The sequence below is a fragment of the Cupressus sempervirens genome, chromosome 3, assembly GCF_028749045.1.
Source record: "Cupressus sempervirens isolate cs-2001-9-10 chromosome 3, ASM2874904v1, whole genome shotgun sequence".
In the NCBI taxonomy this organism is placed as follows: Eukaryota; Viridiplantae; Streptophyta; class Pinopsida; order Cupressales; family Cupressaceae; genus Cupressus; species Cupressus sempervirens.
The window spans coordinates 1,109,675,915-1,109,695,840 of record NC_143120.1 but is presented as its reverse complement, the minus strand read 5'-3'; the positions used below and the strand labels follow the sequence as shown (position 1 = coordinate 1,109,695,840).

The 19,926-nt window shown below is 38.1% G+C and overlaps 1 protein-coding gene across 1 annotated transcript; it reads right to left on the bottom strand.

Moving 5' to 3' along the window:
* Positions 1-15,694: 15,694 nt before the first annotated feature.
* Positions 15,695-16,729, bottom strand: LOC149570672 (uncharacterized). Its single transcript, XM_089817240.1, has one exon. It carries the CDS (start codon positions 16,727-16,729, stop codon positions 15,695-15,697), a length of 1,035 nt encoding a protein of 344 aa, XP_089673366.1.
* Between the last annotated feature and the right edge of the window lie 3,197 nt (positions 16,730-19,926).

Genomic DNA, 19,926 nt, shown 5'->3' with positions numbered 1-19,926 from the left:
CCAAAGAGTTCTATCGAGTTCTCATTAGAATTGACCATGCAAAAGCTGATAAGGAGAAAGTGGCTCATTACCTTCATGGGTTAAGGCCAAATATTCAGGATGAGCTAAGTCTGGTTTGAATGAATAGTATTGAGGAGGAATACCAATTTTCCCTAAGAGTTGAGGAGAAACTAAGCAAGAAGTTTGACAATAAGAATAGTGGAAGAGGTTGAGGTGGAAGATCTGGCAGACAATCTTATTGAGGCCATAATGATCATCAAAAGGATAAGGATAAGGCTAGAAGTAGTAATCAAAACCAAAGGGGAAACAATTCCAATCATTTCCATGATCAAAACAATAGAGATCAGAGAGGAAGAGGCAGAGGACAAGGATCTAGAAGAGGAGGCTTTTGTGGGAAATGTTTTCACTATGGAGAAGAAGTGCATAGAGCATTTGAATGTGCCCAATGCCAAGGAAGGATTGATCAAAGAACAAAAGGCCAAGCTAGAGTTACCCATGTTGATGAAGATGCTAAAAGAGGAGAAGTCCTAGTTAACAGAAGAGTCCTACTAAGTGGTGAGAATGAACTTGATCAAAGAAAGAGCTTATTTCACACAAGATGCAAATGTGAAGATAAGTGTGGTGATGTGATCATTGATGGTGGAAGTATAGACAATCAGGTGTTAGAAATGATGGTCACCAAAGTGAAGCTGAAGAGACAAAAACACCTGCATCCATACCATATTGCTTGGGTACAAGATGACCACAAGGTCATGGTCAATGAGAAATGCTCCATGAAGTTCAAGATTAGAAGCTACTAGGATGAGGTACTATGTGATATCATACCTATGGACATATGTCATATGTTCCTAGGTAGGCCATGGTAGTTTGACAAACATGCTATACATGATGGGCGAGCAAATACCTACACTCTAACCAAGGATGGAGTGAAACATAAGCTGAAGTCATTTTAGGAGAAAGAAGAAAAGGTATGTAGTGCTGCCATAATATGTGTTGTTGATGGAAAAGAGTTTCTCAAAGGTATTAAGCATGAGCATATGTGTTTCGCTATAATTCAAAAACATAGTAAAGAAGAAGTAGAGGAGGTACCTATAGAAGTGTCAGATGTGTTGGGAGATTTTTTTGATATTATATCAGATAATGTACCTAATGGATTGCCCCCAATGAAGAAGATTAGTCACCAGATGGATTTGGTTCCAAGAGCCAGTTTGCCAAAAAAGGCAATGCATAGAATGACACTAGTAGAAAGTGGAGAGTTGAATAGGCAAGTTCATGAGTTACTATAGAAGGGGTTGATTTGAGAGAGCCTGAGTCCATGTTTTGTACCAGTAGTATTAGCACCAAAGAAGAATGGAGAATAGAGGATGTCCATAGATTCTCATGTTATCAACAAGATCACAATAAAGTATAGATTTCCATTGCCAATGATGGATGATATTATGGACTGTTTGAGTGGAGCTAAGTATTTCACAAAGATAGATCTGAAGAGTGGATACCATTAGATTTGTATCAAACAAGGTGATGAGTGGAAAACTACTTTCAAGAAAAAGGATAGAGTGTATGAGTGGTTAGTCATGCCTTTTGGGCTAACAAATGCACCAAGCACTTTCATGAGGCTCATGAATGAGGTACTGAAGGAGTTTCTAGGTAATTTTTTCATTGCTTACCTGGATGATATATTGATATTTAGTAAGACATTGGAGGAGCATTTGATTCATATTTGCAAGGTGTTTGAAAAGTTGAGGAAAGAAAAGTTGTTGATAAACTTGAAGAAGTGCAATTTTGTAAAGAAAGAGTTGGTTTATCTGGGATTTGTAGTCTCAAGAGAAGGTCTAAAAATGGACCTAGAGAAAGTGAAGGCTATCCTTGAATGGCCTACTCCAAGGAGTGTGACAGAGGTAAGATCTTTTCATGAACTGGCCACATTTTATAGAAAGTTCATAAGAAATTTTAGTAGTATTTGTGGACCTTTGACTGAAACAATGAAAGGAGATAGGAAAGAGTTTAAGTGGACTGTAGGAGCAGATAAGAGTTTTAATCTATTGAAATAGAAAGTTACTGAGTAGCCTATTTTAGCACTTCCTGATTTTAACAAGGTGTTTCAAGTAGACTATGATGCTAGTGGTATTGCAATAGGAGCTATTTTGAGCCAAGAAGGTAGACCTATTGCTTATTTTAGTGAGAATTTGAATGATGCAAAAATAAAATATTCTATTTATGATCAAGAGTTTTATGCTATAGTTCAAGCATTGAAGAAGTGGAGACACTATCTTCTTCCTAAGGAGTTTGTTTTGTATAGTGATCATCAAGCTTTGCAATATTTGAATAGTCAAGGAAAATTGAACCAAAGGCATTTAAAGTGAGTTGAGTTTTTGTAGAGTTATACATTTGTTTTAAAATATAGAAGTGAGAAGTCTAATAAAGTTATAGATGCTCTTAGCAGAAGACAACTTTTGCTGACATAAATGCAGATAGAGGTGGTTGGGTTCAAGGAACTCAGTACATTATATCTAGATGATCCTAATTTTGGTGTAGCATGGAAGGCTTGTAAATAACCTATTACACTTGATAGGAAAAAGTGGTTGGATTTCATGGTCCTGGATAATATGTTGTTCAAAGGAAGCTAGTTGTGCATTCCCAGAAGTTTAATGAGAGAGAACCTCATCAAGGAGAAGCATAGTGGAGGATTGGTTGGACATTTTGGGAGAGATAAAACCATAGCTTTGGTTGTTAAAAATTACTACTTTCCATAGTTACAACAAGATGTGATGAAGTTTGTACAAAGTTGTAGAGTATGTCAAATGGCGAAAGGAGTGAAGCAAAATATAGGGTTGTATTAGCCATTACCTGTACCAAAGAATCTGTGGGAGGATGTTAGCATGGATTTTGTTCTTGGATTACTGGGGACACAACATGGGCATGATTCTATTTTTGTGGTGGTTGACAGGTTTTCAAAGATGGCACATTTTATTCCTTGCAAGAAGACAAGTGATGCTATTCACATAGTAGAGTTCTTTTTCAAAGAAGTGGTGAGATTGCATGGTTTGCCAAAGAGTATAGTTTTAGATCGAGATACCAAATTTGTTGGGTATTTTTGGTGTACATAATGGAAGAAGTTGAAGATAGATTTAAAGTTCAGTTCAACACATCATCCACAAACTGATGGATAGATAGAAATTGTGGATCACAGTCCGATAAATTTGTTGAGATGCTTGGTTGGAGATAAACCAAAAGGATGGGATATGATTTTACCACAAGCTAAATTTGCATATAATAATTTTGTCTATAGGAGTATTGGTAGATCACCATTCTAGATTGTATATGGGAGTAGTCCCAAAAATTATTCTAAATTAAGACAGTTGGATAAAGGAGAGATAAGTAGTGTTGAAGCAAAAGATTTTGCTGAACATTTGAAGAACATCTATGAGGAGGTGAGGAAGCGCATCATAAAGATGAATACATAGTATAAGGCTAAGGAAGATGTGAAAAGGGGGTATAAGGAATTTTAGATTGGAGATGATGTCATGGTTCATTTGAGAAAGGAGCATTTTCCAGTGGGTACATATAATAAGTTAAAGATGAAGAAGTTTGGCGCATGCAAGATAGTGAAAAGGCATGATTCTAGAAATACTTCTAAAGTGGAGTTGCCTGCTAAATTGAATGTTTCACCAGTATTTAATATTTTAGATTTGACCAAGTACTATGAAGGAGGTGATGGAGATGAAGTTGCAAAAGCATAGTGGAGTATTCTAGTAACTAGTTTAGCTACAAAGGAGATTGAGGAGATACTGGATAGTTGTGTTGGCAAAAGTACTAGAAATAGAACTAATGAGGAATATCGAGTCAAATGGAAGGGAAGAGTAGTTGAGGATTCATCATGGCTAGCAAGGGTGGAGGTGAACCATCTTGGTTTTCCTCTGAACACCTGAGACATGATAGGGTCACTTCTCAAATTACCCCGAATGTCTATTGCAGGAGCATCCTAGGTGTATGAGCAATCTTGCATCACCCAAAAAATATTTTTATTTCTAGTCTTTTCTATTTTTAATAAGGACTAGTAGACAGGGAGGTTGTTATTTTTGGAAGCTTGTTATTTCTAGTAAGTTTTTCATATGAGCTCACAATGTTCTCATTTTCTATAGGAATGTTCATTCTAGAGATATAAGCTTATAATAAAAATCTCATTGCTCCAACTTAAGTATCGGAGAAGTTATTGTAGATTTTTGGTGGAAAAAATTGCAAAAAAATCTTCAGGCTCACCATTGGAGGCCTTAGAGTGCCTGGATGAGGTCTAAAAATGCGACAGAAGGGTGCTAGCACTATTTTGGGCCTGTAGATTAGGAGCTAATGTTTCCAAAAAGTGGTTATAATAGCCAATCAAAGCAACGGTTCATGAGTTATGGCCTTCAAAAGTTGGACTACCAAAATTTCTAAACTAATTTGTCAAAAAAGTATTTAGCCAACTCTATATGTATTGTTAGGGTCTGTCAGCCCTAGGTATTAGGTTTGAGCATCTAGAACCTTCATGGCCGGCATAAAATTTCCTATTTAAGAAAGGCCCGAACATTGTCTAGGGCAGCTCTGGGTGATAGTTCACAACACTATCTTGCATATTACTATAATGAAGGTTCCCATTTGGGTTATCATATTGTAATTGATAATTCTATAATTCCACATTTGTGGTGATAATAAGGAGTCCATATTTTATTCTCTAATTTGTTGTGTTTTCTTTGTTTTTGTTATGAGTTTATGGTATTAAGGAGAGTCCCCGGCATCAACATGGAAATAATAACTTGTAAGATTTAAGAATTGTGTACCCATGAGGAGAAATAAACAACACACTAGCCCCAAAACCATTTTGCATAAAGGATCCATTAAAAAACATCTTCCATGTTCTTTCAATCATATACATGAGGTGCTCGTCTAGAAAATCAACTTGAATAGGTGCATTATCTTGTAGTGGGAAATTAGCCAATTGATCTGCCATGGCTTTCCCTTTGATTACTTTACACTCAATGTACTCTATGTAAAACTCCGAAAGGATCATCATCCGTTTAGCAAGTCTACCCATGAGGGCAGCCTTACCTAGTAAATACTTAAGTGGATCAATTTTTTCTATGAGGTGTATAGTGTGCACAAGCATATAATGTTGAAACTTTTGAGAAGCAAACAAAATTGTGAGGCAAGCTTTCTCAATACTAGTGTAATTAACCTCATATGAAACAAGAGTACGACTAATGTAGTATATTGATCTTTCTTTCCCATGTTCATCTAGTTGAGATAATAATGCCCCAAAGGAAGACTTTGTCACTGAAATGTATAGAATAAGTGGTTTCTTTGGGATAGGAGGCATTAAAATAGTAGGATTTGCCAAGTATTTCTTGATTTAATCTATGCTCTTTTGACACTCTTCATTCCATACACACTTGACTCCTTTATGTAAGTTCTTTTTGAAAGGTTGAGCTCTATCTAACAACAATGAAATAAATCTCCTTATAGATTGAAGATGCCCTTGAAGACTCCTCATTTAACTAATGTTTTTAGGAAGTGGCATATCCATGATTGCTTGAACTTTTTTAGGGTCCACCTCTATTTGTTTTGCTACAGTAATGAATCTTAGTAATTTTCTAGATATGACTCCAAATACACAATTTTTAGGATTTAACCTTAGTTCAAATTATTCCATGTGATCTAGAATAACTTCTAAATCATTTAGGTGTGTATCTCTTTTCTTAGACTTAGCCATGTTGTCATCCACATAATTTTTCATGTTTTTATGCATCATATCATGAAAATTAGTTTCCATAGCTTGTTGATAGGTGGCTCCAACATTTTTTGATCCGAAAGGCATAATGTTCTAAGTCTTTTCTTGATCTTCAGTAGCTATCTTAATCTAATTATATCCTTAAAAAAATTCATTAAAGAATAAATCTCATAACCTGTAGTCATGTCCACTATCATGTCTATATTAGGAAGTGAAAAATCATCCTTTGGGCATGCTCTATTAATATCTCTATAATTTATGCAAACTCGAATGGTTTTTTTATGTTTTGAAACTAGTGCAATGTTTGACATTCATTCAGCATAGTCAATAGCTCTTATGAATTTTGCACCAAGGAGTTTCTCTAGTTATTCCTTGACTAGGAGAGCTATGTGAGGATGCATCTTTCTCAATTTTTTCTTAATTAGTTAACACTTGGAGCTATGGATAAGTGATGCATAATAAGACTAGTGTCCAACCCTGGCATATTTGAATAAGTCCATACAAAATTGATCTTCTTTTCTCGTAAGAACTTAGTGTAGGCTTCTTTTTCTTGTGATGACAAAGACTGAGCCAAATGTACCATTTGTGGAGCTTCATCCATAACCAAATTGACTGCTTGTGTTGGTTTAATAAGCACTAAAGATCTATCTTAAAAATAACTAGGGAGATGATCAAGTACCTCATCCTTAGGTGCCTCAGAGAGGTTTTCACCCTCAGTTACATCCTTTCATTTTAATTTTTTTAGTTCTAACACTACCACATAGTGGTTTTTAATGTTAGAACTCCTGGTCTTTTTATTTTCTTTTCTTTTTATTTTGTGACTAAGGTACTTGATGTATGGCTCTATCATGTTGGTAGCTAGTTCATTGGTGGAAGAGACTATGGGTTCAATGACATTCAAATAGCAGGCTATCTCAGAATCATTTTGAAACATTAAAAGCTTAGCTTCATGATTGCATTGGGACCAATCAATAAAATTAGGATGAACAAGGGGTAAATCAATGACTAGTTCAAGGTTATGACTATGAATGATATCACTAGTGACTAAAGAGTCAAAGTCTATCAAGTAACTTCCTAAACTACCCAAATTAGGATTCATCCTAACAAGTGAAGAATCATCCACTAAGGTAGCATGTGAGTTCAAATCATCTAATCCTACACATGAATCATTGACTAAGTCAGGTTGAGAACTATATCTATGAACAACATCAATGTCCATATCAATTTTAGAAAGCTCTGAGAGGGAGTCTCATTCATACTCATTGGAATCTATTTCTAAATCTCAACTAGGATGCTTACACCATGAAAGCTTGGGATGCCTGGAAGGGGAATCCTCAATATCATCAAAGGTCACACTCTCTTGTTCTAAATTTGCAACTGTCTCATGAGATACTAGATTATCTGAATCTCCCCAAAGGAGATTAGTAGAAGGGACCCAATCTTCACACATATCTTGTTGATTTTTCAAATTAGGTATGTACTCTTATTCTTCTTCACTATCTAACTTATCAAGGATAGGAGCAACATTATTGTGATTTGCATATCCTAGGCCAACTAGCTTCATAGACTTGTGTCCAAAAAGACCATGAGCAAGGGGTTCAACTCTATCATCCAATCTATTACTAAGAGAGCCATGTCCAAGATAACCCATCTTCTTGACAAAAGTATAACTTCTTCCATAAACTTTACGAGAGGGAGTGAAGTTCTCATTGTGCATATACTTCTCTTCTCTATAAATCCAATCTATAACAACCACATCTTCTTTCTCATTTTTAATAGGCACTAATGACTCTATGTCAAATAATGTCATAGCTGAAGATGAAAGTTTCATCTCTTGTGAAGGTTTGCCATAAGACCTAAGTGAAACTATTAATGTTGCAAAGGAGTTGAGTTGATATCCCCCCATGCCAAGGTCTATGGATTTGAACTTGTCTTTACATTCAACTAAAGTTGTATCAAAATCATCTACTTCTCTATTGAGGGGTGTTGGAAATATAAGAGGAGTAACTGATGGGGGGGTGAATCAGTTACCACTAAAATAAATCTTAGATCCCTTGGATGCCAACTATAAAATTCAAACTAATAAAATTGATTACTATTGACACTTGGTAAGCATATAGAAATTGTTGTAACTCTGTAATCAATTATCCATAAGATGTTATCAGTAATTACTTAACCTTAATTTTGCATGCATGAGAGAAAAGAAATGAACACATAAGACACCAGGATTTAACATGGAAACCCAATATGGGAAAAACCACCAATGTAACTAGTTACTATTTTTCACTCTTCTAAAGTGAGCCCTGTTAGGAGCCAACCCTATTAAAGGTTACAAAACACACTATTAGGTGTGACCTTATTAAAGGATTTAATCACTCTATTAGGAGTAGCCTTATTATAGGTCTTGAAACAATTCAATGGGATTGCCACCTTGATAGAGGATTTACAAATGGCTATTAAACCAACTCTATTAAGAGATTTTGGGTCACTGCTACAATGGTTAGAGAGTAACAATGAATTGACCTAATTGAGATGCAACTAAGTTGCTGAATATAGATCTTTGTTCTAGCTTACACTTGATCCTTCCTTATTGAATATCATTTTTCTACTCCATAAGGATACTTACTTATCCTTTCAGTTTGCTTCCTCTTTTTATCACTTGTAATTCATTCAACTTGCATACATTGAAATCACAACTTGACCTTTTACTTATACCTTCTAGATTATCAAGTTGGCTCAAATAAAAATTAGAATAACCAATATTCATTACCATAGTTAGCTAGAATCAATAGGTAAAACAATCAAGCTTAACATGCCAATATAAAAAATCCTTCGTTAGCTAACCTAGGTCAGTAGAAAATAACTCTAAAATGATCTCTTGTGTTGAAAAAAAAGGCTCAGTTAACACCAAAAACTTACAAAATTCCTTTGGTAATTGAGTGAACTTGGTTAACACTAACTTTGTTCAACTTCTCTTCATTAATTGAGTGAGCTCAGTTAACACTCTTTTCTACATAAATTCCTTCAATGCCTAAGTGAGCTTAGTAGACACTGCCTTATGTATAGAGAAAACTTAGGAACACTTAGTAGATAGGGAAAACTATCTTCATTGACCAAGTGAGCTCGACATGCACTAACTTTCAACTAATATAACATTTGTTTAACATCAAAGACAACATACAATTAATCAATTGTATCCAACAATCTCCCTCTTTGACATTGATGGCAACACAACATGTCATACCACAATAAAATTTGAGAACAAGACTCCCTCTGTTAGAAAGTTTCTCCCTCTTTGATTTTACATAGAAAACTTCTCCTATATTGTAGTATTCTCCCTCTGTGAAGGAACTACTTAACTTCTCCTTCTTGGAATGACAAAATTTTAGAAAGATATGACAATAAACTTCTCCCTCTTTGACAACACATGCCAAAGACAATTCTGATTAGTGTCAATGTACCTTGAGTACAGATTCATCTGCAATATGTCCTTGTCAATACTACATCAACTAATTGATTTTCAACTTAGTTCCTATTGATGCATCACTAAAATTTATTCAGTGAGCTTGGGATAGGAGAATGACTCCTAGCTTACCTCTTAGATACAAAAATTTATCCTTAGGTAATGGCTTGATGAATCTATCTGTAATTTGTTCTTTTGAATGTAGATATTCCAATCTAATTTCTTTATCCTATACTAATTCTCTTATAAAGTGATATTTTATAGAAATGTGATTTTTTTTGGAATACATCACTAGATTCTTTGATATGTTGATTGCACTAGTTTTATCACAATAGATGACTACTGGCTCTTTGATTTCAACCTTCATTCCTTCCAACAATTGTTTAAACCAAAAAATTTTAGAACAATTTATTACTGCTGCCACATATTCTACTTCTACTATGGATTGAGATGTGTAGTTTTGCTTCTTGCTTGTCCAAGATATCAATCTTTTACCAAGAAAGAATGCTCCACCACTAGTGCTTTTTCTGTCATCAAGATTTCTTGCCCAAACAGTATTATTAAATACTTTTAAGTCAAGATTTCCTCCAAATTTGTAGTATAATCCATAGTCTTTAGTACCGTTTAGATATCTCAAGATTCTCTTGATTGCCATCATATGGTTTTCTCTAAGTTTTGCTAAGAATCTTGGCACTATCCCAACTACTAACGCAATATTAGGCCTTGTATGTACTACATATTGTAGTTTCTCAATCATTGATCTATATAAGGTCTGATCTACTTATTTTGAGTCATCATCTTTGGTAAGCTTAAATCCAGTACACATGGGGGTTCCAACTGGTTTTGAATCTTCCATTCCAAACTTTTTGAATATCTCTTTGATATACTTAGATTGAGTGATAAAGATACCATTTTTGTTATGTTATATCTGCAATCCAAAAAAGAATTTTATTTCACCAAACATTAACATCTCAAACTCTTTATTCATTTTTTTTGAAAATACTTTGCATAAATCATCATTTCCTATAAATAGAGTATCATCAAAAAATATTTCTACCAACACAATCTTCTTATTTGGTCCTTCCTTGATATACAAACTATTGTTATCATTTGTTCTTTGAAAACTAATCTGTATCAAATAGTTAGGTAGTCTTTTATACCAAGCTCTGGGAGCTTGTTTGAGACCATATAGAACTTTGTGTAGTTTGCAGACCATGTCCCTTTTGTCAAGATCAACAAAACCTTCTAGTTGTTCAATGTAGACTTTCTTATCAAAAACTTCATTCAATAATGTAGATTTAACATCCATCTAATATACTTTGAATCCTCTATGAGATGCATATGCTAGTAGAGTCCTAACACCTTCTAATCTTGCAACAAGGGAAAAATTCTCACCATAATCAATACCTTCTTCTTGAAAATAGCCTTTACATACTAATCTTACTTTTTTCCTTGACACTTTTCCATCTTCATTTAGCTTATTTCTGAATACCCATTTTGTACCAATCACATTTTTATCCTTAGGCCTAGGAACAAGAGTCTAATTTTTATTCTTTTCTATCTATGATATTTCTTCATTCATAGCCTCAATCCAACATTGAATTTCTAGTGCATCCTTAAAACTTCTAGGTTCAAATTCAGCAAGTAAACATGTACCTTTCAATTTGCTTCTTGTCATTATTCCATCTAATATGTCTCCAATGATCTAATTAGGTGCAGGATGTCATCTGACATATTTAGCCATTATAGGTTCTTTGACTCTTGAATGAATTGCACTGTTTTCATTTTGAATCTCAACTTTAGGCTCAAGTCATTCTATTTGTGGCTCAAGTCCTTCAAACTCAATATGCGCTAACTCGGTAGCCTCTAAATGTGACTCAGGTCCCTGTGACTCAGTTTGTACTTTATGCAACTTGGTAACTATTGGAGATTTGGAGAGCTTAGAAAATGAAGTCTCCTTTTTGTCAAATATTTTTGGCAATGTATCAGGCTTGTAGTAAACAAATCTTCTGTAGTCTTCTGGTTCCTTTTTTCTTTCTTCTTCACTCTTTTCTACAAACTCTTCAATTCCCACATGTGCACTTTCTATGACCTTGTGAGTCGACAAATTCAAACATTTGTATGCTTTACTTCTGTAGGAGTATCCTAGGAATATACCTTCATCACCTTTTACATAAAATTTTCCTTTTCTAGATTCTTCCAAGATATAACATTTGTTGCCAAATACTTTCAAGTAACTTGCATTGGGTTTGTAGCCATACCATAGTTCATAGGGAGTTTTATTTGAGTCCTTCTTCAACTGAACTCAGTTCAAAGTATGGATTGTAGTGTTCATAGCTTCCTTCCAGTATTTGATAGCAACATTATTTTCAATCATTAGTGCCCTTGCACAATCCATGATGCATCTGTTTCTTCTTTCAGCTATTCCATTTTGCTTAGGAGCACTAGGGGCCTATACTTGTCTTTTGATTCCCCTTTCAATGTAAAAATTATTGAATTCATTTGAGATGAATTCACCACCTCTGTTTGATCTCAGGAATTTCAATCTTTTTCTAGTTTCTTTTTCTACTCTTGATAGATACCATTTGAATTTCTTAAGTGCTTCTAATTTTTCTTTTAGATACATAAAAATCATCATTCTAGAATAGTCATCAACAAAAGAAAGAAGAATTTTTCTCCACTATAACCATCTATTCCAATGGGTCCATATAAGTTAGTATGCACAATTTCCAAGACATCTTCTGACTAATAGTTTTTGCTCTTAAAACTAGTCTTTCTCATTTTACCAATTTAGCATTTTTGCACAATCCAACATTAGATTTCTTTAAACTAGGGATACCTTTTCATGTCCCCTTTTCAAATAATTAAAAAATAATAATCTTTGCTAAGGCAGGCAGGCCCAAGAAAGTGAAGTTTCGAAAAAAGGGGGGTTAATCTTTGGAAACCGTTGGACTAATAAATAAAAATTATTATTAAAATATGTTGCATTAACCTATCTTGGACGTGAGTTATGGTTATGCCCTCTTTTAAGGGGTTTGGAGGCATTTTGGGCTCATTCCAGAACTTGATTTTGCTGATTTCTTTGTTATTCTTTAGAGGCTGCCAAACCTGTGGAGAAGGAGACCCAAGAACGGGAGTTTGCAGGTTTCCAGGGAGACCCAAGAATGGGATTTTGTAGGTTTCTAGGAAGGCTAAGGACATGATTTTGAAGCCATTCCATGTGCATGCTCATACAGAGTTTGCCTTTGTGCTTAATAGTGTAGATTTGTGGGTTTTTGGGTGTATTTTTTGCATGAGTTTGGTGTTTTCAGTTGAGCATTTCATATCAGTTTTGGTTGCTGCTGTATTTCAGACTTTAAGTTGTTAAAATAGAGCTGAATATATGTATTGAGACATGATTAAACTTCTAAGATAGTTTATTAGTGTTTTTGTGGTGTTTCCGGGCATTTTTGTGTTAATTTCGGGAGCCCGATGAGCAGAGTTTCTGTCCTACATTTGTGAGCTGTTGTGTAAAGGTTATATAGATTTAGAAATTTCATTTTTTAGGCTGTTATGCTGCTGAAATTTCTGTAAAAATGTTCATTTTCAGATTTATTAATAATAGGTGAAGCTGTGAAGCTTTTGGCACCATTTCTGGCATACCCGATTTGGGGTTTCTTGAGAAATTTGGAGGATCTTTGTGATATTAGTTGTTTGATCTTAAAGATCTGATTAAAGGTTGGAAATACCATACAAAAATTAGAAAAGGGACATTTCAGTGGTATCAGAGCCATGATCTTGCCAGCCTGAGGGTTTGTAGAAGTTTGCAGGTCAGTTTTGACAACTACCCAAATCTTGCATGTCATAATTTATGGTTGCATGTTGCTTCTAATCAGCTGCATGTCAAAATTTATGGTTGCATGCTACTTCTAATAATTTGCATGATTATTTCTTGGTGAATTTGGTGGTTGTAGAAGTTTCCATGTCAGTTTTGACAACTACCCAAATCTTGCATGTCAGTTTTGACAACTACCCAGATCTTGCATGTCATAATTGATGATTGCATGTTGCTTCTAATAAGCTGCATGAAAAAATTATGGTTGCATGCTACTTCTAATAATTTGCATGTTAGTTCTTGGTGAATTTGGTGGTTGTAGAAGTTTGCACGTCAGTTTTGACAACTACCCAGATCTTGCATGTCAGTTTTGACAACTACCCAGATCTTGCATTTTTGACAACTACCCAGATCTTGCATGTCATCATTGATGATTGCATGTTGCTTCTAATCAGCTGCATAAAAAAATTTATGGTTGCATGCTACTTCTAATCATTTGCATGTTAGTTCTTGGTGTTTGAAGAAGTTATATCCTATTGGGGTTACACTCTACTTTATCCAGAATGGACAGGTATAGTACAGAGTCTCAGAGGACATGATCTTGGACAATTGATATCCAGAGTCAAAATAGTAGAAAGGATGGTATTTAGACATTCGAGATAAACTTATGAAAATAAGCCATGACATGTCTGAACAGTTGATTGAGCACCATCGTATAATGAATGACATGTTGTCCAACCCAGCTAAGGTGGATAAGTTGACTGGATTTCTATTTGGCAGATTTTCTCATAGGGCAGATGACACAATTACCAAGAACTTGCATGAAGAGTTTGAGAAACTAGCTGATAGCCAGGTAGAGGTCTCAGATTCTACTTTGCCACAAGAGGTGGTGGGAAAGGATATTACACAGATTGATAGTAATGGTCAACTTGATACTCAAATTGAGACAATTGTTTACAGGTCATCAAAGGCTAATGCCACAGGTATTCAGGATGGTATAGGCAGTGACTACAGTGTAGTGGGTTCAGATGATGATTATGAGGATGTTGTTGTGCAGGATGGTGAGATACTTGGTAGAGATGAGCAAACATTAAGCATTCATGATTTTGCTGAGAAAGAGTACTAGGCACAGTTAGATGCTTCACCACATGAGGTTGAGGCTGGTAGTACTTCACATGATTTGTCCAGCCAGCTGAAGGTGAACAAAGATAGTATTGTGAATTCATTATCTCATCATGACAGGTATGTGAAGTTAGTTGGTATTGGTCATATTACTCAGGTGAGGAGTTTTCTTGAGTTACCAGTTGATTCTAGTTTACGGATATGGACTCGAGATTGTTATATTGGTATTTGGGATTCAGTTGACTGGAGATCTTTAACACTTTTTGGTAGCAGTGTTTGTTTGGGTGCTATCATGGATTTGATTAGCAGATTACATGGTTAACATAATCAGATTTCCACAATCCATTAGTATGTGAGCAATGTTTCTGGATTAGATTGTGTGAGTTTTTTTAGCATCAACGTTTCGGATCATACTACATGATCCATCATCAGGACAAGAGAACACCAGAATATGGAATGAGCAGACCAGGACATCACAAGCAGTCCTAAAAGGAGAGGGGGGGGGGGGGGGGAAGGGCACACAAACCAAGGGGACCCAAAAAATAAAGACATAACCACCAAGAGAACCGGTACAGAATAACCACTCATGTGAAAAAATGCAGAGAATGAGCATATTTGTAAAGGAATTTTGAATATGCATTAAGAAATGATAAAAATAAAAAACTCAATAAAACTTAAAAAATAAAAAATAAGAAGATAAATAAAAAATTAAAAAATTAAGGATCAGCGTGAGAAAGGGAGGAAGCACACGATTGTGAAAAAGAATAAAAAGCTATAAGAGGTTGAAAATACAAAAATTAGGACTTACAAAAAATTAAGTATTAAATAAATAAAAAAGAAGGCTCAAACCCTAACTTGAATAAATAAAAGGACAAAAATTAATAAATAAAAGCAAGCGCAAAAAATTAAGAACTTATATACAACTAAATCTGCAAAATCGAACAAGCCAAAAAAATATTTTTTAACCCCCAAGAGAAAGAACAAGAGGAGAAATATAAGAAAGGCCCTGATATCAAAATAAAGAAGCTATACACGATAAAAAACTCAGGAGCAAAAAACTAAGTAAGTAGATCGAACCTAAAAACCACACATGCTACTGAAAGAAAATGCGTAAATAAGCCAAGTGTGAAACAACCAAAACACTGGAACCAGCCCAGATTAAAGAAGATAAGTACAAGGAGATAAAAAGTAAAACATGAATGAATAAATGAGGAAAATAATAAGAAACAAAACATCAAGATGGCAGACTCAAGGCTGAAACCACCGGCACGGGAAAGAGCTCTAGGGTTAGAGCGACACAGACGACTAAGACGGAATGCAAAAAGAGAGACAACAGGAAGCAACCTGAGAAAAGAACACCGAGAATATGAGGAGCTCGGAGACCACAAGGTGGGGTCAGGAGACTGGAGACGAAAGGAGGGGGGGGGGGGGGGGGGGGGGGGCTCCCCCATAAACCGGACGGGCCAAAGTGGGGGAGTGACAGGGGAAGGCTAGGGGACAAACCCGAGGGGGCAGGATAGCTCGAGAAGCATCAAGGGTGATGCTGAGTCTTAAGCGAGTCCAGGAGAGGTTGCCAAGACAAGCTGATGGACCATCCATCATCTCGATTGAGGTTGATGGGATGATAGTTAATTTCAATAGCTTCCTTAAGTTTTCTTTTGAAGAAGTTATCCTCCTTGGAAAGAATTTTGGCAGCCTCCAGACAAATGTGATGCTTGGTGGCCGCAGAATGTTCAGCCAGGGCAGATTTATGGGTTCTATCATGTCTGATATCTGCACTATGCTCCCGAATTCTGGTACGAAAAGAACGGCCTGTTTCCCCTATGTAAGGGGCCCCACAAGAGCACTCGATCTTGTAGACTCCCGAGTCGAGGAAAGAGTCTTTGGTGTCCTTGAGGGGAGGAATTCGATGACGTAACTGCGAAAGGGGTTTGAAAGCAGTATGAAGACCCTTTTTTGATAAGATCTTGGCCAACTTCTGAGAGATGCCATCAACAAAAGGAAGGGTGGCAAACCGGGGAGGCTGGTTGGGCGGAGGACTGAGGGTACACCTAGAAAGAAAGAAGGACTTGGCTCGGTTGATAGCCTTAGAGATCTGCCTGTGAGAATATCCATTTAACATGAATACTTGACGAAGATGAGTGAGCTCTTCATGCAAGTTGTCATCATCACAGATTCTGAAAGCTCTGAGGGCAAGGGTCTTAAGGATGCCAACCTTCTGGCTGGGGTGATGGTGGGAGGATGCGTGCAAGTACAAGTCAGTGTGGGTGGTTTTTCGGTGAACCTTGCGACCGAATGACCCATCAGCCTTTCGGATAAGAAGGACATCTAGGAAAGGCAACTGATGGTCCGATTCGAGCTCTTTGGTGAAGGAAATGTTGGTGACCAAACTGTTGATGTGAGAGTGAAATAGTTCAAGGTTCTCAAGCCCATGCGGCCAACAAACATTAGTGTCATCAACGTATCGTTTCCACCATTTGGGTTTGAGGGGGAAGGACTGGATAGCCATCTCCTCAAAATACTCCATGAAGAGGTTGGCGATGACTGGGGAGAGGGGCGAACCCATGGCTACTCCATCGACTTGTTCATAGAAGACATTTTGGAAAGAGAAGAAGGTGGATCTTAAACCAAAGCTCAACCAACTCTGCGATCTCATCCCCGACCTTGCGTTTGACAAGATTGATGGAGTCAAGAATGGGGACCTTGGTGAAGAGGGAAACCACATCAAAACTAACCAAGATATCGCTAGGTTCCAACTTGGTGTCCTGAATGAATTGGACAAAATGGTTGGAGTCTTTGATGAAAGAGTCAGACTTTCCTAACAGAGGCGAGATGATCTTGGCAAGGTGGGAGGCCAACAAGTATGTGGGAGAGCCAATGGTATCCACAATTGGTCTTAAAGGGATGCCACGTTTGTGAATTTTTGGAACCCCATAGATGCGAGGGGTCACCTCTTTAGAAGGCAACAGTTTTTTCTTTGTTGATTCATCAAACGAGGACTTGGCCAGACTGGACATGACTCTTGAAAGGATCAAAGAGCAAGGGTTGCGAGAAAGGATCTTGTAGCTATTCGGATCTGAGAGTAAGTCCAGAACTTTAGACACGTAGTCCTGCCTGTTCATCACAACAGTGGCATTACCTTTGTCCGCTTTGGTAATAACAATGTTATTACTGCGAATTAAGTCGTGGAAGGCGCGCATCTCAGAATTGGGGATATTGCGCTTGGGAAGCTTGGCATGCCTCAGGGCCACCGCACAGTCTTGCCTAATTTCTTCGGCGACATCCGTAGGTAGGCCACTAATGGCATTCTCAATCTCAATCAAAAAATTGACATGAGGGATGGCCATAGGGGTGCAAGCAAAATTGAGACCACGCTTAAGAAAGTTAAAGGACAGCGGGTCAATGTTGGCACTAGATAAATTGACCACGATTTTATTCTCCCAATCGTGAACCAAAGAGGTGGAAAGAGGAGAGCTCGGGGGTGCCGGCAGAGTAGGGGGAGTGCCCAACGAGACCGAGGAGGGCGAGACATCCCGAAAGGTGGAAGGAGAGGAGGTCTCACCGGGAAGGGAAGGCACGGAGGACAAGGGGATAGGATGAGATGACGCAGGCAAGGACGAACTAAGGCCTAAGGTAGTGGCTGCGGGGGCTATGGACAAAAGGTCGGCACACCTTTGGTTGACATGACCTGAACCAATAAGTGGAGGTGGTAGGTGCGAGGGGCATCTGAACGTAGCTTTGTTGGATTGAGATGCCCCTCGCACCTACCACCTCCACTTATTGGTTCAGGTCATGTCAACCAAAGGTGTGCCGACCTTTTGTCCATAGCCCCCGCAGCCACTACCTTAGGCCTTAGTTCGTCCTTGCCTGCGTCATCTCATCCTATCCCCTTGTCCTCCGTGCCTTCCCTTCCCGGTGAGACCTCCTCTCCTTCCACCTTTCGGGATGTCTCGCCCTCCTCGGTCTCGTTGGGCACTCCCCCTACTCTGCCGGCACCCCCGAGCTCTCCTCTTTCCACCTCTTTGGTTCACGATTGGGAGAATAAAATCGTGGTCAATTTATCTAGTGCCAACATTGACCCGCTGTCCTTTAACTTTCTTAAGCGTGGTCTCAATTTTGCTTGCACCCCTATGGCCATCCTCATGTCAATTTTTTGATTGAGATTGAGAATGCCATTAGTGGCCTACCTACGGATGTCGCCGAAGAAATTAGGCAAGACTGTGCGGTGGCCCTGAGGCATGCCAAGCTTCCCAAGCGCAATATCCCCAATTCTGAGATGCGCGCCTTCCACGACTTAATTCGCAGTAATAACATTGTTATTACCAAAGCGGACAAAGGTAATGCCACTGTTGTGATGAACAGGCAGGACTACGTGTCTAAAGTTCTGGACTTACTCTCAGATCCGAATAGCTACAAGATCCTTTCTCGCAACCCTTGCTCTTTGATCCTTTCAAGAGTCATGTCCAGTCTGGCCAAGTCCTCGTTTGATGAATCAACAAAGAAAAAACTGTTGCCTTCTAAAGAGGTGACCCCTCGCATCTATGGGGTTCCAAAAATTCACAAACGTGGCATCCCTTTAAGACCAATTGTGGATACCATTGGCTCTCCCACATACTTGTTGGCCTCCCACCTTGCCAAGATCATCTCGCCTCTGTTAGGAAAGTCTGACTCTTTCATCAAAGACTCCAACCATTTTGTCCAATTCATTCAGGACACCAAGTTGGAACCTAGCGATATCTTGGTTAGTTTTGATGTGGTTTCCCTCTTCACCAAGGTCCCCATTCTTGACTCCATCAATCTTGTCAAACGCAAGGTCGGGGATGAGATCGCAGAGTTGGTTGAGCTTTGGTTTAAGATCCACCTTCTTCTCTTTCCAAAATGTCTTCTATGAACAAGTCGATGGAGTAGCCATGGGTTCGCCCCTCTCCCCAGTCATCGCCAACCTCTTCATGGAGTATTTTGAGGAGATGGCTATCCAGTCCTTCCCCCTCAAACCCAAATGGTGGAAACGATACGTTGATGACACTAATGTTTGTTGGCCGCATGGGCTTGAGAACCTTGAACTATTTCACTCTCACATCAACAGTTTGGTCACCAACATTTCCTTCACCAAAGAGCTCGAATCGGACCATCAGTTGCCTTTCCTAGATGTCCTTCTTATCCGAAAGGCTGATGGGTCATTCGGTCGCAAGGTTCACCGAAAAACCACCCACACTGACTTGTACTTGCACGCATCCTCCCACCATCACCCCAGCCAGAAGGTTGGCATCCTTAAGACCCTTGCCCTCAGAGCTTTCAGAATCTGTGATGATGACAACTTGCATGAAGAGCTCACTCATCTTCGTCAAGTATTCATGTTAAATGGATATTCTCACAGGCAGATCTCTAAGGCTATCAACCGAGCCAAGTCCTTCTTTCTTTCTAGGTGTACCCTCAGTCCTCCGCCCAACCAGCCTCCCCGGTTTGCCACCCTTCCTTTTGTTGATGGCATCTCTCAGAAGTTGGCCAAGATCTTATCAAAAAAGGGTCTTCATACTGCTTTCAAACCCCTTTCGCAGTTACGTCATCGAATTCCTCCCCTCAAGGACACCAAAGACTCTTTCCTCGACTCGGGAGTCTACAAGATCGAGTGCTCTTGTGGGGCCCCTTACATAGGGGAAACAGGCCGTTCTTTTCGTACCAGAATTTGGGAGCATAGTGCAGATATCAGACATGATAGAACCCATAAATCTGCCCTGGCTGAACATTCTGCGGCCACCAAGC

Coding starts and splice junctions, on each gene's coding strand:
- LOC149570672 (XM_089817240.1), bottom strand. CDS start 16,729: ATGGGTTCGCCCCTCTCCCCAGTCATCGCCAACCTCTTCATGGAGTAT.